The following is a 23,826-nucleotide window of genomic DNA, read 5'->3' as shown; positions in this document are numbered from 1 at the left end:
CCTCTCGCTTACCTCAATGTATGTCTAGTAATGAGACTCAGATGGCCATTGCCAGCGCTAGTCATGAGACCACGATGAAGACCTAGCCAATACGGCTCAAGTGCTACCAGGTTCCTATCCAAACCACCCAGATCCTATATTTTCCTATAAAACTCCTTAGCCTTTTATCCAGAGTGGGTCTGCAGTTTTGAAGGCATTAAGTCTGCTGCAGCCTCCTTTGCCTGGAAGTAATAAAACTGCCTTTCCTCTTTATCCCCAAACTCTGTCTTCCTGTTATATTACAGCTCTGGAGTACAGAGGCTAATTTTCAACATGATGACTATTACCAAAATTGAACTAATCTTCTAAATCAGCAAGTGAGAAGTCAACTGAGTAAAAAAATCAGGGACTATATTTCCACAGCTCCAACAAGCTTGTGGGAAGATTTGCGTGGCAAACTTGCCTGGTGCTAGCTCAGTATGCCAAAAACACAAATTAGAAAACCCTGTCTCACGTTTAAACCAAACCTATTCTTCATTATATATCCTCTTTGTAGCTATAATATAGTGCATTAAAAATGAAACCTACTAAATGCAATATGGTATCCAGGATTGGTTTCTGGAATAGAAATAGGGCATTAGTGGGAAAGTTGGTGAAATCTGAATAAAATCTGAAGTTTAGTTAATACTAATGTACAGATGTTAATAATCCCTTAGTTTTGACAAATATGCCAAGTTTTATACTAGATGTTAAAATTAGAGGATATTGGGTAATGGACATCTAACTGTACTATCTTTGCAAACTTTCTGTAAATCTAAAACTATTCAAAATAGTGTCTCCTGGGTAGCTCAATCATGTAAGCACCAGACTCTTCATTTTGGCCTGGGTCAAGATCTCAGAGTTTGTGAGATTGAGCCATGTGTCAGGCTTTGTGCTGACAGTGTGAAGCCTGCTTGGGATTCTCTCTCTCTCTCTCTCTCTCTCTCTCTGCCTCTCCTTCATTTGAGTGCTCTCTCTCAAAATAAATAAACTTTAAAGAAATTATTCATAGTGAAAAATTTATTTAAAATTTTCCTCCTCCTGTCTACCTGTATTTACCATACTTCTAGCTAGTAGCTTTCAAACTTTTTTGACTATCACTCACATAATACATTTGCAACCAGGTATACACATTCAAATATATAATATAAATAAAATACTAAAGGGTTACCAGGCTGGCTCAGTCATCATGAGACTGTTGATCTCCGGGTTGTATTTCTAGCCCCACATGGGTGTAGAGGTTACTTAAAAATAAATAAACTTTTTTTTAAAAGTAAAAAACAAAAAAATACTTAAAATATGCCAATGTAATCTATTTTTTCTTTTGATTTTTTAGTGCTGGTAACTATCCACCTACAGTGTCAGACCCACAGATGGAAACTGCATTTGTCCTCTACAGGTTTCTCAAACACATCATGCTTTTTCATACCTCAGGCCCTTTGCTCTTCCAGTTGCTTCTAATTTCTCATTCATCTCTAGTTCTTTCATGGCTGGAAATCAGGTTTTGGCTTAAGTAACACTCCTTAAAAAAGGTTTCCTAGCATACCTAGCATAGTAGTTTCTCCCTGTTATTTCCTCTTACCATTATATTTCTTCTATAGCACCCATCACAATCAATAATAGCTTTATTTGTTTATTTTTTGTTTCTCTACTAGAATGAAAGCTCAATGAGGGCAGGGTCTTTTGGTCCAATACTCAGAAGAATGTTAGGCTCCTGACAGCCACTCAAATAACTGATGAATGAAGAGCTATACAAGCAGACAGTCATCTATGGAAATCAAGTGGAGTGGTAGTCTGCTCCATGATTCCCAAGCACAGCATGGAATTTTCCCTGAGACTTTCATAAAGTCACAAATTAAATAGAGGAAGGTTATTTTATTTCTCTAATCTGCAAATTAACAATTTTTAAAAAAGAAACATAAATTATTAGAAGAGTAGATGGAGGCATATAGATATTTTTAGCTTCATTAGGTCAAAAGAAATGAAGGACAAGAACAGGAGACAAGCCTTCTAAGAAACTTGCTGTTCAGTCTACAACATGAAGAGGTGGCCTTTGGGACCAAAAAAGAAATTAAATAGTTGATTATGCTTGCTCCTGAAGGAGTCAGTCTTGCTGAGCAGTAGTAAGCAACATTCAAAAGTCCACATAGATCACTGAGGCCCCTGAACAAAGAAACTTCTTCCAGTTCCTCTGGCTCTCCCCACCAAGAATATCCATTCACTGTAAGACCAGAGAAGGACTCCTGAAGAGAAATGTTGAGTGTTCTCCAACAAAGGAGCTGAGGCTCAGGAAAGATAGTTTTCTTGTTGTTTCTATCTTGGAGGTGGACAAATGCTGAAGTCAACTGGGCTACACCAATTGTGGTTTGAACATGAAGCGCCCACTGGGTGTAACAAGATACCCAGGTGAGCATGGGTTGATGAGGCAGAAGCCAGGTCAGCACAAAGTCAGAGGCCTACTCTTCTAGTGTTGTGTCCACTTGATGCTCTTGAGGTCAATGCCATCCTGTACCATCTCCCAGAGAGGGCTGCCAAAGAAAAGAGAAACTGAGTGAGTTAGGACTTAGATAGGAAATAGCCAACATTGGTCTCTGACCCCTGAGCCCTGACTTGTCTCCATCTCTTCTTGTCTCTCCACTTCCTTGCCCTGACAGACCCAACATAGGGGTTAGCAAGTCTTTCCCAGCTCTCTCTAAATCCTTGTCAGCTCTAACATCTCCACAGCTTCCAGCAAACAATAACTGGGTACCCTAGGCTCAGCTCCAGTGGGGCCAAGCCAATGGCATCAGGTTGTGGCCACATTCAAGAAGCTCTCATCCCATTCATGAGAGACTATGGACACAGTCTCTCTGGTGGAACCAAGACCCTTAGGACCTGTGTAAGCAAGTTTCAGCCTCTCTATTCATCCCCACCACACATGGACCACTTTTCAATACTTCTTTCTGGGTTTTACTCTATTTCTCAGGTGGGGGTAGAGCTTAGCCTTAATTTATCTGGGTATATAGCACTCTTATCCAATTCCTACCAGCCTCATCTTCCCAGAGTTTGACTGTGATTCCAATTCAAAAGTAACTCTTGGATCTTAGACCTGAGCATTCCATCTCATACAAGAACTACTGCTGAGAAATAACTACTAAGCTCTGATTCCCTTCAGCTTGAATGCCTTAGACAATATTCCCAGACCAGATATTACTTCAATGTATTTTGACCATGCAATGTGTGGTTTGTATTTCCCCAGTTACTTTTTTTCTATGCAATTTCATTCTGTTCTTGATTTATCCCTCTCCTTTACACCATGCATTCCCAGCATGCCTTTCTATGTATGACATTTTTCATGGCTCCTTAAAGTTAGCCACCTCCTTCCTGTCTTTTTTTTTTAATGTTTATTTATTTTTGAGAGAGAGAGAGAGAGAGAGAGAGAGAGAGAGAGACAGAGCACAAGTGGGGGAAGGGAAGAGAGAGAAGGAGACACAGAATCTGAAGCAGGCTCCAGGCTCTGAGCTGTCAGCACAGAGTCTGACGTGGGGCTTGAACTCATGAACCATGAGATCATGACCTGAGCCAAAGTCCAACACTTAACCAACTGAGCCACCCAAATGCCCCTGTCTTTTGTTTTTAGAGGTCTCTTATTGTCATAGACTCACAAAATAAAGCTTTAGGGGTGCTTGGGTGTCTCAGCTGGTTAAGTGTCTGACTTGATTTTGGTTCAGGTCATGATCTCACAGTCGTGAGACTGAGCCCTACATAGGCTCCGCACTGAGCACGGAGCTGCTTGAGATTCTCTCCCTCTCTCCCTTTGCCCCTCTCCCCTCCTCGTGCTCTCTATCTCTAAAATAAAATAAATTAAAACAAAATAAAGCTTTAGCTGAGGGCTAATGAAACTACGTTCAATTCAGTTTGTAAAGGTCACAAGGAATAGGGGGAAGATGCTGAAGCCACACAGATAAGAAGAATAAGGCTTTGCGGCATGGTCTAGTAGAAATGCCCTTTGAGTGTGCCAGAGTACCAAAAAATCAAGCCAAGAAGGAATCTTGAGCCTAAGAAAATTAAGGAAGCAGTAGATATTTAAGCAATACAACTAGACCCTGGGAAGGAAAATCGAGAGCCCAGAAAGGCCTCAGAAAGTTTGTCAAAGGAAGAAGAGTATATATCTGAACTTTCTCACTCTCAATAACTAGACCAAGAGAATCTTGAAAGTTGAATTTAACCAGGACAGAGCTCTGAAAAAATCCAGAGGCCTCAATGTCTCCAGGAAGAAGTGGAGCTCTATGGCTACTAAGGGAAGCCCTAGTGGCAGCTGGCTGACAAAGCATCTCTTGACCTTACTTATAAAGACTTCTACAAAGAACACTCTGAGTAGTAGTTCTTAATCTTTGAGAATTTGATGAAAACTATAGGCTTTCTTTCAAAGAAAATGCACAACAAAACAACACTTAGCATACAATTTCAGGGCTATCATATACCTCCTGAAGTCTAGTCGCAGAACCCAAAGTAAGAATCTCTATCTTAAAGGGAGATTTTTTTCTAGTTAGTCTACAAATCCCTAATTTTGTATTGATATTGCTACAATGACAACTATTAATACTATAATAATGAAAAACATCTGAGTTTATGTAGTTGTTTAGTTTTTTTTTTAAATGTTTATTTATTTTGATAGAGAAAGGCACACACAGGAGTAGGGGCAGAAAGACAGGGAAAGAGAGAATCCCAAGGAGGCTCCACACTAATAGTGCAAAGCCTGATGCAGGGCTCGATTCTCATGAACCACAAGATGATGACCTGAGCCTCAATCAAGATTCGGATGCTTAACCAACTGAGCCATGCAGGCACCCCAGTTCTTTAGTTTTTAAAAGTACTTTGTCATATTCTGAAAACAAGCAGCCAAGGAGATTCACCTTCTTGCTTTGTGGAACTTTTTTTTTTTTTTTTTTTTTTTAAGTAAGATCTACACCCAACGTGGGGCTTGAACTCACAACCCCAAGATCAAGAGTCACATGTTCTACCAACTGAGCCAGCCAGCAGCCCAATTTTGTGGAACTTCTAAATCCTAAGATCCATGTGTTCTCAAAGGCTGGTTTCTGTCAGTGTGAACACATAGCCCGAGAGCAAGAGAAGGGTCAGCACTTCAATTTCTTCCACAGGGTCTCTGGGGCATAGTGCATACCTCATTTCTCGAAGACGCTTCACATGGTGAATGCACTTTTCCACTGTATAGTCTACTTCCTCCTCTGTAGTGAAACGGCCAATGCCAAACCTGAAAAAAGGCATAAGAGAAGAGCTCCACATCTGAACTCTGGCACCAGGGTAAATTCATTCAGCAAATACTCAATGAAAATCTATTCCACAAAAAACATGGGAAAAGAACATGGTCAGAGTTTCTCAGAACAGGGTTTGTGGATCACCCATATTAGAGTCACCGAGACGTTTCCTATTTCTCTTCCAGTCCTAGTGAGTCAGAATCTCTGAGTGTGAGACTCAGAAATCTTCAACTTTCCTATATGCTAACTAACTTGGATGTAAATTAAAAAAAATAAATAAAAGTCAAAAAATAAATAAATAAAAATAAATTATTACAAACTGAAAAAATAAATAAATAAATAAATAAATAAATAAATAAATAAATACACAAATAAATAAATCAATCTTCAACTTTCACAAACTTCCAGAGGATACTCAATGAGCTCTGAGAATTGCTGCTCTAGGAACTTTCAAGAAGAATCAAGAAGGGATAAGAAAAACAAGTATGAGGAGACTATAACAGGAAGTGAAGAATACAAAAGAGGATGGTTTCATAAATGTTGCAGCTCAACCGACTGACCTGATAGAAGAGTGAGCTAAATCCTCATCAGTGCCAATTGCTCGAAGGACATAAGAGGGCTCCAGGGATGCAGACGTGCAGGCACTGAGAAGAAAGGCAAGGAGTCTTGCTCAATTCATCATCAGCATCTGCTTTTAGCCACAAATCTCTCATCTTGCTCCCACCCCAGGTCCCTGAAGTCATTATATGGAGATACAAGAGACATTCTAATCTGGTAGAGCTAAATGCTGCCTGCATTTTCTGGGATGTGACCCTAGCTCCTCTGACCCTTCAGCATGGACACTCCCAAAGCATGACAGAGCATGATACCACATAAACTGGGACTGACAACCACAGGCAGCAGAGAACCAGGTGCTCACTCTCCTATGGTTGAACACACCATCAGTACCAGCCTAGATGGCAGCTAAACCCTTGGTGGCCTTTGGAACATCCTTCAATTCTGGGGTTCTGCAACAGAACTGCTAGTATAACATTAGATCAGATGCATGCATCTCCTGGGACCACAAAAGGCACAAAGTCCTACCCCAGGAAGCCCTCCTAAGATCACAAACTTCAGCGAGTGCCAAGCCAGCTAAAAAACAGGCACTTACAAGATGACCAGGAGCTCTTGTGCCTGACATCTCCACACTAGGAAGCCTAATAATGTCTTATACCACTTAGGGGCCAGGCTGATGAACCCTTCCTGTCTATCCAGTCCAACTCACCTCCCGGAGGATAAGGCAACATCCTTGAGTGCCATCAGCAGACTCTCCCCTTCCACGTATGCAAAGGAGAGGTTGATACAGCCTGGAGAGAGAATCACTGTGAGAGGAGTTGCAAAGTCTCAGGCTCTTCCAGAATGGAGATAGAAAGGGCATGTCCATACCTGGGTAATGGTGCTCAGGGTCCCCATTCATCACCACATCGGGAAGGCTATTCATTATTTTCTTTGTCAGTCGCTCTGCTAACTTTGAGATCCACTTATGGTCATACTGAGGAGCAGGCAAGGGAGGACTAAGCATAGTGACCATTAGCAGCTCAGAAATACACAAGACAAGGAGTCCTATTCCAGTGCCCAGAAGTGACTATGCATCAGACCCACCTATCATCCTTTGTTACTCATGGAGACCACTGTATCCCCAGCACTGAGCACAGCACCTGGCATGCAAGGTGCTCAATAACTGGACACATGGTTCCAATAAGCTATCAATAAGTGAGCCAATAATTTCTGAAAAGGCCTGGATTTTGGAGCCCATAACACCTCCCTCCGAACAAGATGTCAGCAGCACTGGGACAAGGATGGATTTCTTAAACCTCCTCTTCCGGCAGAAGTCTGACTCAGTTGTGCTGAGAACCCTCTAAGTGGAGACCCAGCACAGGGGAAGAAGTTGAGGAAGGGAACTGCTCTCCCCATACCTCCATCTCTTGCTGTGCCACCTCACATGCGGCCCCCAGCCCCACCACCAAGGGTGTGGGCACTGTCCCAGACCGCATACCCCGCTCCTGCCCCCCTCCACTCTGCAGGGCCTCCACACGTACACGGGGTCGGCGGCGAATGTAGATGGCACCAACCCCTGGGAAACAAAGTTTGTTACAAAAGAGAAAAAAAGAAAAAGGCAGATGAAACAAAATCTCACTTTCAAAAGCGGTCAAAATATTCTTTCAACTTTTCCGTAAGCTTGAAATTTTTCAAAATAAAAAAAGTTGGAGGAAAAGGAGAAATAGAAGTAAAAGCATGATATTTATCAAAATTATTTAACATCATGAGATAACTACCAGGAGTCATGACCGAATGGTTTCAAGTAGCTCCCTATGCATGTCTGAAATAACATCATGAAATACAGCATTAGTCATAATAGCAAAATACCAGAAACAACTCACATATTCATCATCAAGGCAATGGGCAAATAAATTATGATACCGTCAACACAATGGATTACAAAGTTGGTATATAAAACAAAAAGGAAGCTCCTTTTATATTGCCACTTTAAAATCTCCAAGATACACTGTTGGAAAACTGGTGAAATCTGAATAAAATTTGTACTTTACTTAAAAAAAGGTGGGGGGGTTGGTGCCTGGGTGGCTCAGTTGGTTAAGCATCTGACTCATGATTTTGGCTCAGGTCATGATCTCAGGGTTCATGAGTTCGTGCCCCATGTTGGGCTCCACACTGACAGCACAGAGCCTGCTTGGAATTCTCTCTCTCCCTCTCTCTGCCCCTCCCTAGCATGCTTGCTCGTTCGCTCTCTCACTCTCTTTCAAAACAAATAAGTAAATAAACATTTAAAAAATAATTAGGTGGAAAAAAAGGAAGAAATAGAACAATGAGTATAATAAGCTATTTTCTGAGTAAAAACAGAGGAGGAGGAGGGGGAAAAATACATATATATATATATATATATATATCCTTGTAAATGCATAGAATAATCCTAGAAAAATATTCAAAAAATAGCTTCCCCAGAGGAGAACTACATGAGTGGTAGACAGAAGTGAGAGACTTTCTGGCTTTGTACTTTTTTGTAGCTTTTGAATTTAGAACTTTGTAAATATACTACCTTGTCTAAATAGAATAAAATTGTTAAAAAGCAGGTGGGGGCATGGCTGGCTCAGTCAGTGGAGCATGCGAGTCTCGATCTAGGGGATGTTCAAATTTGAGCCCACGCTGAGTATACAGAGTACTTAAAAATAAAATCTTTAAAAAAAGAAAAAAACTTTGAGGAAAATACAGGGATAGATCAGAATAGAATTAAAAATCAGTACAATCTCCCAGTGTATCAAAGCTTAAAAATTTATGTAACTTAAGGGGCACCTGGGTAGCTCAGTTGGTTAAACATCCAACTTCGGCTCAAGTCATGATCTGGTTCGTGGGTTTGAGCCCTGCATCAGGCTCTCTGCTGTCAGCATAGAGCCCACTTTGGATCTCCTGTTCCCCTCTCTCTCTGCCCCTCCCCTGCGCATGCATGCTATCTCAAAAATAAATAGACATTAAAAAAATGTGTATAACTTAATAGCCATCAAACCCACTTACAGGAATTTCATGCCAAATATGAGCATGAATGTGCAAAGATACCCACAAAGTAGTCAAAGGTTTTAAACAGAGTGGCCATTCGGTAAAGTTCATCTTCTTCCACAAAGAACAATTCCTTAGGCAGAGATTGTAGGTACTATCAAAACTAAGGCAGTACTTCCCAAATTTATTACCAAGGACCCTAGTTTTGAAATAACTTATGTAACAAATGATACTTAATCAAGAAATATTTCATTTCCTCATCAAATTCAAATATCCTTACTATGTGAATCTCTGTGGTTCCCAAGTTCAGAGAGCATATGCACAGACCCCTGTCTGCATAGTGAAGGACATAATGTTATCTAAATCAACTGAGTCCCCTTCTTTCTGAAAGCATAAGTTTGGGTAATGAGAGACCTCTACACATTTAATTGCTGATCAGTGCTTCTGCTCAATTGGTTTTGTCAAAATAGATACATCTACAATAAAAGCCAATAAAGGCAACTATTGGCTATCTATCTATTTTAATAAAAGATAGAATGCCTGTTATACTTTTTATTACTTTTTATAATGTTTATTTCTTTTTGAGAGAGAGAAAGAGAGAGAGAGAGAGAGAGAGAGAGTGAGTATGCACATATGCACAAGCAGGGGAGGGGCAGAGAAAGGGGAAGTGGACACAGGGTCTGAAGCAGGCTCTGTGCTGACAGCAGTGAGCCCCATGCAGGGCTAGAACTCACAAACCGTGAAATCACGGCCTGAGCCAAAGCTGGACGCTCAACGTGCCCCAACCTGTTGTGCTTTTAAAATAATAGCTCATAAGGCGACTGGGTGGCTCAGTCGGTTGAGCGCCCAACTAACTCTTGATTTCCTCACAAGTCATGACCTCATGAGGTCATGATCTCAGGAGCCCACTAAGGCTGGGTGCTGACAGAAGGGAGCCTGCTTGGGATTCTCTATCTGCCCCTCTCCCACTCCTGTGCAAGCTCATTCACAAGCTCTCTCTCTCTCTCTCAAAATAAATAAACTTAAAAAATAAATAAATAATAGCTCACAAGGGACGCCCGGGTGGCTCAGTTGGTTAAGTGTCCGACTTCGGCTTAGGTCATGATCTCAGTTTGTGAGTTTGAGCCCCATGTCGGGCTCTGTGCTGACAACTCAGAGCCTGGAGCCTGCTTCGGATTCTGTGTCTCCCTCTCGCTCTGCCCCTCCCCCGCTCATGCTCTCTCTCAAAAAATAAATAAACGTTAAAAAAAATTTTTTTTTCAATAATATCTCACAAAAACACTCTTTATAACCTCTGGGAACCTTGAAAAGAAGGTATCTTACATACTTCCAGGAGCTATCACAGCTTTTTCCTCAGGGTGTGCAGCTCAGGGTGTACACAGAATGTGTACCAGCATTATCAACCCCCATAGGCCCTCACCCCAGAGACAGAGGAGTTGTTTGTTTTTATAGCTACCTCCATAAAATAGAAAACAGAAGTCTCTTCCCAAAGATTGGAGTGACAAGACAGAATTCTAGCTAGGACACATTCCTAGGCCAATAGGACCAAAGGAAACACGCTCTTGAGAGGCTAACAGGAATACAGACTATTAAATCTAGGAATAAACACCAAGAGGGGCGCCTGGGTGGCTCAGTCAGCTGAGTGTCCGACTTTGGCTCAGGTCATGATCTTGTGGTTTGTGAGTTTGAGCCCAGCGTCAGGCTCTGTGCTGACAGCTCAGAGCCTGGAGCCTACTTCAGATTTTGTGTCTCCCTCTCTCTCTGCCCCTCCCCGGCTCTCTCTCTCCCTCTCTCTCTTAAAAATAAACAAACATTAAAGAAAAATAAAAAATAAAAAAAGTAATAAATACCAAGAGATATAAAAGTGCAATCTTCCTCAGGCTACAGAAACACATAGGGAATAAAGGACTCAAAGAACATTGCTATCACAGTGGGGAAGACAAGACAGCTGGACTTATTTAGCTTAATTTAATATGACAAAACCCTTTGTTCCTCAACCAAATTAAACTATTTGCCTTCTAAGGATTTTCTAAAGAGACCATGCAACAATAGACTGCTATACACAGTTAGCTGCAAGAGTCTACAAATAGGCAAGCATTCTTGGTTATTGTTAAAGGACACTTGCATTAGCAATTCTGCATTCTGCATTCTGCAAAGCACTATGAATGTACAACTTCCTCTGACAGCAATGGTAATTCCAAATGAGTTCAAGGAACATCTATCTAGGGTTTTAATAGGAGGTCTGAGCAAAGGAACTCAAGGAGGGGCTGGTACCTTTGGGACCATAGATTTTATGACCACTGATGCTCATGAGATCAATTTTCATGTCATTGACGTCAAGTGGGATTTTTCCAACAGCCTGGGCTGCATCGGTATGGAAATATACCCTTCTGGAACTGCAAATCTGTCCTGAGGAAACAACAAAGGGGAAATCATAGCACAATGCTGGGAAGTCACCTGGCAGTGATCCAACAATGTACCATGAGTTCTAAAGCAAAACTGCATCTGGCATTAGCCTCTAGCCATATAGTAAATAACTTCTCTCTTTCTCTTCCTCTCTCTTTCCCTCTCTCCCTCTCACTCTGTCATTCTCAGCTAGCTTCCTTGATTAAATAAGGGCAAGTACAAATCACCAAATCAAAACATGCCTGATATCCTGATGCATAAAACTTCCTACCTTGTTAACACTGGTCTTTCAATACATCAAATTGACTTTTACATCCTTTTTAATTTCCAGGAAGCAAAGATTAGCAGATCTTTTCTTAATGTGTCCTAGGAGTTACAGTGAGTCTCTGACTCTAAGTGAGCACAATAACAAGATGTTCTAAAGTAACAAAGGTGAAAGAAGAAGAGAAAAAAACGGTAGTGTTTTGTTTCGGCACCAACTGCAGTTAAATGAAAAGAACATAAAGGATACTAGACCTGGATTCAAATACTGGCTATGCCATATACAATAGGTCTTTAAACAAGGAACTGAAACTCCCTTTCCCTTGATCTCCCTCCCACTCCCAGGAGACCACTCCTGCTCCTCAGATGGATCCCAGTGGTGGGCAAGCATCAAGGTCCACCCAAGATACTCACCTATTTCTGCAATGGGCTGCTTCACTCCAATCTCATTGTTCACAGTCATGACTGAGACCAGGCTGGTATCTGGCTGGATGGCAGCCTCTAGTTCCTAAGAGTATCAGGAGCAAGAAGACTATATAGTACCAACAAAATCCTCCCTAACTCAGAACACGGGCAAGCTCAGTCTTAAAACGGGGCCTTTTACTAAACACCTATCAGAGTGGTTAAAAAAAAAATAGTGACAACACAATGTTGGCAAGGATTCAAAGAAACTACATCATTGAAACACTTAGTTATTACTACTAATACAAACGTAAAATGATACAGCCATACCGGAAAACAGTCTGGCAGTTTTTGCCTCTTATAAAACTAAACATGAGATTACCTATGATGTAGTAATTGCACTGTTGCGCATTTATCTCAGGGAAATGAAAACAGATTCACACGAAAAACCTATACATAAATGTTCATACTAGCTTTCGGCATAACAGCCAAAACCCAGAAACAACCCAGATGTCCTTCAATGGGTGACTGGCTAAACAAACTGGTGCCTCCATACCACGGAATACGACTAACTGATAGAAAGGAACAAACTACTGAGACACGTAACAAACTAAATGGCTTGCGAGACTTACCCTAAGTGAAAAAAGCCAGTCCCGAAAGGTTACATACTTTATGATTCCATTTATGTAACATTATTGAAATAACAAATTAAGGAAATGGAGATCAAATTAGTGGTTTTAACAGAACATGAAGCATCACTGCAGTGAGGAAACTATAATTTGACAGTGATGGTAGTTACACAAACCTACACATGACAAATAAGCACAAATGAAACTGGGGAAATGAGAACAAGATTGGCAGACTCTATCCAAGTCATTACCCTGTGTGAGAAATAAGGGAGATGATTCATTTTCAGAAATACCAAATAAAAGTTCTGCCAACTAATTAACAATAGGATTACAACACACTGGAAATATACGAAACCCACCCCTCCACAATGGAGTCCCAAACCTTTAGACACTTCACTTTCTGGTTCTTCTTCCCCTCTCTGCTTCGTGGGCTTATTTTTGCGGGCTTTGCAATGAGTATGCACCAAAGAACAAAGGGAGGAGGGACTGAAAGTCTCTGCGTCACCTCAGGGAATGTACATTTGTTGCAACCAGACTACTTTTTGCCTTACGTGTGCATAGGCAATGTCCAGATAAGGCAGTAACCTCTGTAGTATTCAGCCAATGAGGAAGCAGGGGAGGGACTTGCATGCTAGGAGATAAATTGTCTGCTGTAACTGCCCTAAGTATGACTGTCCATCAGATACCCGCTCTTGAAAGAACACTGATAAAAGCCTCACATCACTGTGCTCTGAGTCTCTGCATCCCTCCTTTGATAGAGTCGATGGGCTTATTTGTCACACCTGGTTGGATACTGGATTATACTTTTGTAAGATATTATCATGGGGGAAACTGGGTAAAGGGTACATGAGATCTCATTGTATTATTTCTTAAAACCACATGTGAATCTACAATTATTTAAAAAGTTTAGGGGCAATACCCGTGTCCTCCTCTACCCTGGGAGTGGAGCCTGCTTAAGATTCTCTCTCTCCCTTTCCTTCTGTGATTACCTTCCACCCACCCCTCTCTCTCTCTCTCAAATAAATAAGTAAGTAAGTAAGTAAGTAAGTAATAAATAAATAAAAATAGCCTGGGTGGCTCAGCCAGCTGAGCATCTGGCTCTGTATTTCAGCTGAGGTCATGATCCCAGAATTGTGGGATCAAGCCCCACATCAGACTCTGTGCTGAGGGTGGAACCTACTTGAGATTCTCGCTCTCCCTTTGCCCCTCTCCCCCATTTGTGCTCTCTCTAAAATAAAAAAAATAATAATAAAAACTATCTTTATTAAAAATTACAAGTTTAATTAAAAAAGGGACAGCCTTTCCTATGTAAGGTGGTCAGAGTAAGCTGCCAACAACTAAAGTAAGTAGCAAAAAACAAGGTTACTGGTAACAGCACTGAGGCAGGGACCTCATCTGACTAAAATGTTATCTTAAAGGAATTATTAATCAGCCTACCAACATCCTGCTTTCCCTGACACTGGTCTAATAGAAGTTCTCAATGTCATGTTTCTCTCAGTTTCTTGTTTGCTTCCTTCATAGCAGTTATCCCAATTTGTAATTATTTCATTTATTTCTATGTTAACTGTACTCTTCACTAGAATGTAAGCTCCCTGAAGGCAGGGACTGAGCTTGTCTTGTTAATCCTTGTGTCCCTAGTGCCAGACGCTAAGGCATAATAAATACTATGAGGTGGAAAAAGACACATGTGAAGTATTATGAGAAATAAAAAGGCAGAAAAAAAGTGCTCCTAGCATTCAAGAGACTTAATCTAGTGGAGAGATAGGCATAAACATACAACAGAGCACAGAAGTAAAAAGCCATTAAGGAATTTAAGGAATTTGGAAAAAAAAAAAAAAACATATTTAAAGGGGTTGGAGCATCCAAAAAGACTTCAGCAAAGAAGTGAGCTTGAGCTAACTTTTTTAAAAGAGGGAGAAAATTAAGGTATGTGCAAAGAAAAGGACAACAGATCAAAGGTGAGGGGATATGTGAGAACAGGCCCACAGCAGGACTGACCAGGGCATATCAGGGAGTTGTGCAGGCAGTGTGGCGGAAGTGGAGGGTTGTATGAAGGGTGCAGTGGTCATCAATACTGAAACAGTAGGTTAGAACCAACATGTCTATTCTGAGACCAGTATTACCCTGATATCAAAACCAGACAAAGATATCACACAACTACAGATCAATATCCCTAATGAATATAGATATACAAAAATCTTTAACAAAATACTAGGAAACCAAATCCAGCAACCTATCAATGTATACACCATATTAATAGAGAAAAAAAACATATGACTACCTCAATAAGCACCAAAAAAACCTCATAAAACCAAAATGCTTTCATGATAACAACACCAACAATAACAAAATCAAAAAACTTGGAAGAGAACTTCTTCAGTCTAACAAAGGACATTTATGCAAGAGCAACTATGAAAAATCCAAAGTTAACATCATATTTATGGGCAAAGCTTTCATCCAAGATCAGGAGCAAAACAGGGTGTCTGTTCTCACCACTTCTATTCAACTTTGTACTAGTAGGTTTTGCCAGGGCAACTGGGCACGAAGAAAAAAAGGCATCCAGGTTGGCAACAAAGAAATGAAACTATCTCTACTTGCATATGACAGGACTCTGTCCACAAACTGTATCTTAGGATTTGACTAGGGATGCTGGTATCCAAAATCTGGTGGACAAGATGCATGAACTCACTACCCAAAATGTACATATAAGGATATGGGCCACAAAGGGAAATATTCTTCACAAAAACTACAGCTCTTCTTTAGAGGGATGAGAAACTAAGTACAGGGAAGGAGGAGGCCAGAGCTTTGCCATAGTGAGTGTTGAGTCCCTGGCATCCTGCACAGACACCCAGTGGTCCTCATATAAACCAGGAAGCACTGACAAAGCTGAGAAACAAATCCTCCAGAGAAAAGGAAGACAATACACACTCAAGGGGAAACATATGCTCAGTTTCTCTCCCAGGCCTATTTCTCTAAGTTCCCCCTCACCATTAGGTCTAGTCCTTCAAGCTCTGACTGAGGCTAAAAACACAAATTTACAGGCTGAAACCAAGCCCCTCCTATGTTGCCCCTTCTGCCAGTAGCCACTCCTACCTTCAGGTCGATGATCCCATTCTTCTTCACCGGGAGGTATGTGACCTGAAAGCCCTCAGCTTCCAGTGAACGGCAGGAGTCCAAGACACATTTGTGCTCTGTCTGAGTGGTGATCAAGTGTTTTTTCCGTGACCTATAGAACCTGGCCACCCCCTAGAGATTGGTGGTGGTGAAACGAAGGAGAATATGCTCAGAGAGACAGCAAGCACTTCAATCCCACTTGAAAGAAAAAGTAGGCAAGGGTTCTGTGCTCCAACATTAACTCTGTGACACCAAGTATATATCCTACAATTCAACTTAATTCTGACACTAACTACCCTAAGTTAGTGCAAACCCCACAGATGAAGGGACTCACGTCCACAAGACTAACCCCACTTCAGATGTCAGCCACAAGGCCCAGGTGTCACAAGCCACTCCCCAGGACTTTTGCCTAGTTGGCTACAAATTCAGGAGTTCCCACAGCCCCCTAAGGTTCAATAATTCACCAGAATGACTCCCAGAACTCAATGAAAGCACTACACTATTAGAGTTTTATTATAAAGGATATAATTCAGGAACAGACAAATGGAAGAGATGCATAGGCGAGGTCTGAGGAGGGGAACGGCACAAAGCTTCCATGCCCTGTCTTTGTAAATCCAGGCATGCCACCTGCCCAGCACATCCATGAGTTCATCAACCTGGAAGATCCTCCGAGCCTTATTGTCCAGAGTTTTTATGGGGGTTTTGTTACAGAGACATGACTGATTAAATCACTGGCCACAGGACTGAACTCAATCTCGAGTCCCCCTCTCTTGCCCTGAGGGAAGTAGAGCTGAAAGTTCCAATCCTCTAATCACATGCTTTGTCCTTCTGGAGTGGCAGCCTGTCCTTTGCAACTAAGGGGCCACCATGAGTCACTTTGTTACTATAACGTTAGATTATGGTCCAAAGGGGTTTGTAATAAATAACAAAAGACATTTCTATTATTCAGGAAACTCCAAGGATTTTTGAGGCTCTGTGCCAGAAACAGAACAAAGACCAAATATATTTATTATACCACAGGTAGAAAAAAAATATACCACAGGTTGGGGCACCTGGGTGGCTCAGTCAGTTAAGCGTCCAACTTCAGCTCAGGTCATGATCTCATGGTCCGTGAGTTCGAGCCCCGTGTTGGGCTCTGTGCTGTCAGTTCAGAGCCTGGAGCTTGCTTCGGATTATGTCTCCCTCTCTCTCTGCCCCTCCCCCACTCATGCTCTATCAAAAAATGAATAAACGTTAAAAAAAATTAAAAAAAGAAAATATACCCCTGGTAGATTTCCTCGCATCCCAGGAAAAAGCCCCTCTCTTTATTTCTACTTAAATAGCAAAACATGCAAATATGTTGATACTGATACCCAAAGCTGTCAGTGTAAAAGTGAAACTCATGAACTCATTCCTTGCTAATGGCAATATTTATGCTACAATCTTTTCAGAAAATCATTTAGAAAGATGTCTTAAAAGCTGTATTCACACTCTTTAACTGTGATTCCTCTTTTGGAAATTTACCTTAGGGGAATATTTCAAAAGACAGATCAAGCCATAAAGATGAAATATGTTCTCATATTTACAATCTTTAAAAAAATGGAAAAATTAAACACATCCAACAATAAAGTAGTGAATAGTAAACTATGGTAACACAACTCCATGAAAAAGAATGTAGTTATATCAAAAATTATGGAGTTTGAAATGGAAGAACACAGGGTATGTTATCAATAGTTACAAAAGAATAGGGGTGCTTGGGAGGCTCAGTTGGTTGTCACACTCTTGACTTTGGTTCAGGTCATGATCTCATGGTTCATTAGATGGAGCCCCACATCGGGCTCTGTGCTGAGATTCTCTCTCCCTCTCTCTCTCTCTCTGCCCCTCACTCACTTGCACATGCTCACTCTCTCTCACAAACTAAATATTTTTTAAAAATGGTTACAGAAGAGGGCACCTGGGTGGCTTAGTCGGTTAAGCATCTGATTTTGGCTCAGGTCATGATCTCACAGTCCATGAGTTCACGCCCCACATCAGGCTCTATGCTGACAGCTTGGGGCCTGGAGCCTGCTTCAAATTCTATGTCTCCCTCTCTCTCTGCCCCTCCCCCGCTTGCACTCTGTCTTTCAAAAATAAATAAACATTAAAAAATAAATTTTTAAAAGAGCATAAAAGCTCAATTTGTAAAAAAAAAAAAAAAAAAGCTCAATTTGTTTAAAAAATTGGTTACAGAAGAATAAATATGGCATGCTACAGTTTGTGAAAATATTAAAATTACATATGTATGGATGATTAAATTATTAAATATTAAAATACAATATATGTATGTATAATTCTTTTTCTTGGAACAATACTAAACAGAATTAGTTTAGAATTAACTTTGCAGAACAGGATTCAGGGCCAGAATAAGAGGGAAAGAAGAGGAAGACTTAAACTTTTTTTTAATTATTATTTCTTTGTAAATTATGTTCTAATGTTTATTTATTTTTCAGACACAGAGAGAGAGAATCCTAAGCAGGCTCCATGCTCAACACAGAACCCAACAGGCGCTCAATCCCAACCTAAGCTGAAATCAAGAGTTGCAGATGCTTAAGTGACTGAGCCGCCCAGGCTCTAGATACTTTATGTTAAACTTTTCTATAGGGTTAAAAAATCTCATCACATATACACTGATTACCTTTATTTTTTTATTTTTATTTTTTTAAGATGTATTTATTTACTTATTTTACCTCCACATCCAATGTGGGGCTTGAACTCATGACCGCACGATCAAGAGTTGCATGCTCTAAGGACTGAGCCAGCCAGGGGCATCCCTGCACAGATTACCTTTAAAAGTTAAGGAGAGGCCCGTGGGTGGTTCAGTCAGTTGAGTGCCCATCTGACTTTGGCTCAGGTCATGATTTCACAGGTCATGGATTCGAGCTCTGTGTCAGGCTCTATGCTGACAGTTTGGAGCCTGGAGCCTGCTTCACATTCAGGGTCTCCCTCTCCCTCTCTCTGTCCCTCCCCAGCTTGTGCTCTCTCTCAAAAATAAATAAACAAACATTAAAAAAAAAAGTGAAAGGAGGGGTGCCTAGTGGCTCAGTCGGTTAAGCGTCCGACTTTGGCTCAGGTCATGATCTCACATTTCATGAGTTCAAATCCCGCATTGGGCTCTGTGCAGACAGCCCAGAGCCGGGAGCCTGCTTTGGATTCTGTGTGTGTGTGTCTCTCTCTCTCGGCCCCTCCCCTGCTCGCACTCTGTCTCTCTCTCTCTCTCAAAAATAAACTAAAAAACACTTAAAAATTTTTAAAAAGGAGTTAAAGGAAATAAAATGTGCAACCCCATTACCCCCACAAGCTTATAGAATACTACCTTAAAAGCAGAATATAAAACTAATTAGGCCAAAATTATAACTACATGAAAACTATGTTCTTGAGGATAAGGAACATAAAAAGGAAAACATTTAAAAGTTCCCCACCTCCTTCCACTCTCTCCTGTTACCTACAGTGTCAAATCCTCTGTCTAAACAGACAGACAGAATAGTCTCCTATTCAGGAGACTAAGGGGAAAACTCACAACTATTCTTAGCAATCCCTCACCTCTAGGTTTGGGAACAGCAGAGACTTTCAAAGCAAACATTTTCAAAGTTTTAAAAAATATTCCCCATTCCAGAAATCATCCCCATTTTTGGAAGGATCTCCACTTTGGGTCTGGTTTCTCTAATCCAAAGGAAGGACACCTTCCTGCTAACAGAATCAGGCAGAGTACTGATGACTCTGGAGCCTGTCCCAGGCCTCCTACACCCAATCTAAGCTCAGAAAAACCAATACTGGCAGCACAATTGAGAGATAAAGGTGAGAAGTGGGGGAGACAGTTGAACCTACAGTAGCCCACACTTTCTCAGAGCCTTGGTATTTACACAAGTGGTCCTGGCAACCAAGCCCAGTCCAATATGATTAAGTTATATGAAACACCAGCATGACTACTGAGAGTTGATTTTTACTTTTGTTAGCACCACAAACCCAAGGATAGAGTGACTGATCTCAGAATGGGTGATGAATGAAGAGACCTCTTTTATTTTTATTTTTTTTATTTTTAATTTTGTTTTCAACATTTATTTACTTTTGGGACACAGAGAGACAGAGCATGAACAGGGGAGGGGCAGAGAGAGAGGGAGACACAGAATTGGAAACAGGCTCCAGGCTCTGAGCCATCAGCCCAGAGCCTGACACGGGGCTCGAACTCACGGACCGCGAGATAGTGACCTGGCTGAAGTCGGACGCTTAACCGACTGCGCCACCCAGGCGCCCCTGAAGAGACCTCTTTTAGACAACAGGCTTGAGCAACAGAAACCTGATCCAGGCAAAAGGACCCATCGTGACTACCTGGCTGAATACAGACAGCCCCATTAGGCGACCCACCTTGAAATATCCATAGGCCCTAACTAACAAAAGGGCTACTTCCAACAACGCATAGTTACCAAAAAAGGGAAAATTGCATAAGCGCCCCTAGCTCCTCACCTTCCCCCTTTAAAAACAGCCCCCACCCACTGCCTCCTTCTATCTCCTTTGTTCTGACTTGGGTGAATCCTTTCACTGCCTATGCCACCAGCTTCCATGGATTGGTTCCCCATCACCACATATTGGGGGACCCATCTGATTGGGAGAGACACCACAATGAAGTGAATGCCTGCAGAGGCATAGCAACCAGTACTTCAAGATGGGAGCATCTAAATAAACAGGAGGGACACCTGGCTGGCTCAGTCAGTGAGGCATGCAATTTTTGATCTCAGGGTTGTAAGTTCGAGCCCCACATTGGGTGTAGAGATTATTTAAAAATAAAATCTAAGAAAGGTAGGAAGGGAGGGAGGGAAGAGAACTGTTGCAAACAGATCTCATTAGGAAAAAAAGGGAAGGCTGAGAGGAAGGCAGCCCTCAAATCACATATGTAAGGGTGTAGCTGGTAACCAGAAGCAGAGAAGCACTCCCAACTGCAAGTGGATGCTGGACTTCTCTGTGACTAAATCAGAAGGATGGGGAAAAAGTCTGAGTCACCATTATCTACTCCCTGAAGTAGCTGCCATCCAAAACACCAGTGGTCAATGGCTAAAGAGCCACCTCCTTTCATGCCCAACTATCTCAATGAACTCAGTTCAACAGAAGCAAAGACTTACATGGAGTAGATCACAAAGGGTTGAAGGAAGCAACAAATCAGAAAGAGCACATGTTTGTGTCTTTTATTCACAATAAGGTAGGCATGGGTGGCTGGGAAATACATATACGAGTCCAGATGATGGAGGGACACCATCTCCCAAGTCAGGAAAGCCCAGATATGCCCTCTGGTTCTCTTACCTTAACTGCTATGTTGTTAGATTCAGTAGCGCCACTGGTGAAAATGATCTCACGAGGATCAGCCCCAATTAGAGATGCTACTTGCTGCAAACCAAGAAACAGAGATAAATAACACCAGTTTCCCAGGCAAGAATGCAACTGCAGACACAACTGGGACAGAGCTCTGGATCAAAAAGTATGCCACTACATTCTATCAACTGTCCAAGAAGCTCTGCACCCTCTAGGGTCAGAAAAGGGATAGATTCAGTTATATCCCAGATCTGAGGCTCTTTTCACATCTGATAAAAAATGATAATAGGGGTGCCTGGGTGGCTTAGTGGGTTAAGCTTCCAACTCTTGACTTCAGCTCAGATCCTGATCTTGTGGTTGTGGGATCAAGGCTCGAGTCGGGCTCCACACTGAGCAGGGAGCCTGCTTTGGATTCTCTGTCTCTTTCTCTGCCCCTCCTCCACTCATGCACAGGCTCTCTTTCTCTCTCTCAAAGATAGATAAATAAACTTTAAAAAACACAAAATAATAATAATATTGATTTCTTAAAAATAACTTGTTGGGGCGCCTGGGTGGCGCAGTTGGTTAAGCGTCCGACTTCAGCCAGGTCATGATCTCGTGGTCCGTGAGTTCGAGCCCCGCGTCAGGCTCTGGGCTGATGGCTCGGAGCCTGGAGCCTGTTTCCGATTCTGTGTCTCCCTCTCTCTCTGCCCCTCCCCCGTTCATGCTCTGTCTCTCTCTGTCCCAAAAATAAATAAAAAACGTTGAAAAAAAAATTAAAAAAAAAAAATAACTTGTTGAGCTCCTAGTATGTATAAGCATTGTGGCATTGTGTTAATAAACACATCACCAGCAAGATCTCATTTAACCACACAATAATCCTAACAAGCAGGAACTATTACAATCTCCACTTCGACGTGAGGAAATTGAGGTTTAGAGAAATTAGATAAAATTCCAAAGATCGTTTAGTTAGGAAAAATAAAAACTAATAAAATGCTTTCAGAGGGACTCCAAGGGCCTGCTCGCTAAATCTCCTCCAGAAAGAGCCCCAAACCACTTCCACCTCCACCCAGAGTTACCAAGGAAATGCCTCCCATAGTCCACTGAACCTCTGACATCAGAATCTCTCAGAGTCTTCTATACCAACCTGGCGAGCACGTTCCATGGCTGCCTCACTCTCCCAGCCATAAGCATGTGTCCGGGAGTGTGGGTTTCCATAGTAGTTGACCAGGTAAGGGAGCATGGCATCCAACACCCGAGGGTCCTGAGCACAACAGAATATAACAGTGTCCTTGAGTCCATAGGTAACTCAAGCCCTACTCCATCCCCTCAGACTTGCCCAACCTACCTCAACACACTCCCAACCCTTCAGACACTGCTTAGACAAAGCCTCATTCTTCTATCCCCTTAGGTACTAAACAAACATCAGCCTAACATACTCCCACTCTCAACCCATCTTAAATCATTCTACCAGATGATTCTTCTACCATCTCCTCAGGTAATCTTCAAACATTGCCTTGTCCTGATAGATGTTTCTGCATGTTTCCATTCCTGCCAGGCAATGTGATCTACAAGGGCCAGGACATGACAAGAGTCCACATGTTGATGAAACCTTCCATTACTATCGAAGTGCTTATCATGTGCCAGGCTCTGTTTAAAGGGCTGCTTTATGTCTTTTAACCCACGTAATACTTGCCCAAATTCACACGGTTATTAGTAAGTGGCAATCCAGCTAATTCCAGAGCCTATGCATTTAACTACTACCAAAGTGCCTACATTGAAGTGATCTCACCAAGGTCAATAGCTGGTAAGTAGCAGAGCCATTTTTAGTGGATTACAAATTAAGCCTCCTGACTCCTGGCTCATTGCTTTTCCCAACACACACTTCTCAATGTCTCTCACTTCTGCAGGATCCAGTCATTTATGTGCATTGTCACTTCTGCAACATGTTATAAATAGCCTTGGGGAAAGCTGCCCCTCTATCCTTACCAGAGGAGTTGTAGCTTGGACGTCCATATACAGAGGTCGCAGCACTGACTCCACTTCCGGAGCAGTGGCTGTATCTGAGGGAACAGCGGACTGGGGGGCATTATCTACAACTGACCAGAAAAAAAAAAAAAAAAAGAAAGAAAGAAAAAGAAAAAAAGGTATGAAGTGGCCAAGCGTGGAAGAACGCAACTATGGCCACAGGGTATCCAAAACAGCAGGTGAACGTTGGATGTACGTGAGATAAGCTAAAAGGATGCTGGGGTTGAATCTCAATGGAAAAGGAAACAAAACATCAGCGACCTTAAACAAACTGTAAAAGGAGGTAAGGGAGAGAGACCATGTTTTTGGAAGGGGATGCTGGGTCAATATTCGAATTGCCTGGTTGGGAGGGGGGAGGGTTCGAAAAGGGCAAAGCCATTTAGAAGGGGTGTGGAGACGGAGTAGCTACGATCCCCTTCAAAGATGACTGGCTGGACGACTAGCATCTCCAAAAGTCGTGCAGGAGAGATCTGAAGGCCGACCGAGCCTCCAAGCCTCCGAGGGCCTGTGGGGCAGAATCTGAAGGGTGACGCGGAGAAGTCAACCGTACTGAGGGCCGGCCTGAGAAAGTTTGAGGGGTGCAGCGAGGAAGCAGGGTCAGGGGGTCCCGTCAGCGGACGGAAGACGGAGATTCGGTAATATTCCGGTGCGTCGCCACGCCAAGGGGGAAGGTCCGCGCTGGTAGGGAGGGTGGCGGTGAGTGGGGCCCGGAGCGTACCGCGCAGGCGCAGCCCCCGAGCGGGCGCCTCGGACCTGGGTCCCGGAGCGGCCCGCACAGCCGCGGCCGCCCGCCTCCAAGCGGTTCGCAGCAGCATGGTCCCGCTAGCAGAGCCCCCCGCCCGAAGCAGCGGCACTACTCTGCT

General features: G+C 42.3%; 1 protein-coding gene across 2 annotated transcripts; it reads right to left on the bottom strand.

The window, feature by feature from the left end:
• Positions 1 to 1,878: 1,878 nt before the first annotated feature.
• On the bottom strand, positions 1,879 to 23,789 carry NFS1 (NFS1 cysteine desulfurase). 2 transcript variants are annotated; one of them, XM_043602517.1, is made up of 13 exons: positions 23,682 to 23,789; positions 22,925 to 23,034; positions 22,083 to 22,199; positions 20,948 to 21,031; positions 15,617 to 15,769; positions 11,907 to 12,000; positions 11,100 to 11,234; positions 7,232 to 7,389; positions 6,702 to 6,807; positions 6,541 to 6,622; positions 5,837 to 5,920; positions 5,183 to 5,272; positions 1,879 to 2,546 (listed from the first exon to the last, which is right to left on the bottom strand). In XM_043602517.1, the coding sequence occupies exons 1-13, from the start codon at positions 23,776 to 23,778 to the stop codon at positions 2,483 to 2,485; spliced, it is 1,374 nt and encodes a 457-aa protein (XP_043458452.1). In that variant the 5' UTR covers positions 23,779 to 23,789; the 3' UTR covers positions 1,879 to 2,482. The 2 variants fall into 2 exon arrangements, with proteins under 2 accessions (XP_043458452.1, XP_043458453.1); XM_043602518.1 differs by lacking the exon at positions 15,617 to 15,769.
• Positions 23,790 to 23,826: the final 37 nt, after the last annotated feature.

Source organism: Prionailurus bengalensis, chromosome A3 (genome assembly GCF_016509475.1).
Source record: "Prionailurus bengalensis isolate Pbe53 chromosome A3, Fcat_Pben_1.1_paternal_pri, whole genome shotgun sequence".
In the NCBI taxonomy this organism is placed as follows: domain Eukaryota; kingdom Metazoa; phylum Chordata; class Mammalia; order Carnivora; family Felidae; genus Prionailurus; species Prionailurus bengalensis.
This window is presented reverse-complemented; position numbering and strand designations above follow the sequence as displayed.

What these genes read in the sequence shown, in the direction of transcription:
- NFS1 (XM_043602517.1), bottom strand. Translation starts at nt 23,778, where the DNA reads ATGCTGCTGCGAACCGCTTGGAGGCGGGCGGCCGCGGCTGTGCGGGCC. An exon ending in GCAGCCCATTGCAGAAATAG is followed by an intron (nt 11,235 to 11,906) that starts GTGAGTATCTTG and finishes TTGTTTCCTCAG; the next exon opens with GACAGATTTGCAGTTCCAGA. An exon ending in AAGCGTCTTCGAGAAATGAG is followed by an intron (nt 2,547 to 5,182) that starts GTATGCACTATG and finishes TTTCTTTGGCAG; the next exon opens with CCCTCTCTGGGAGATGGTAC.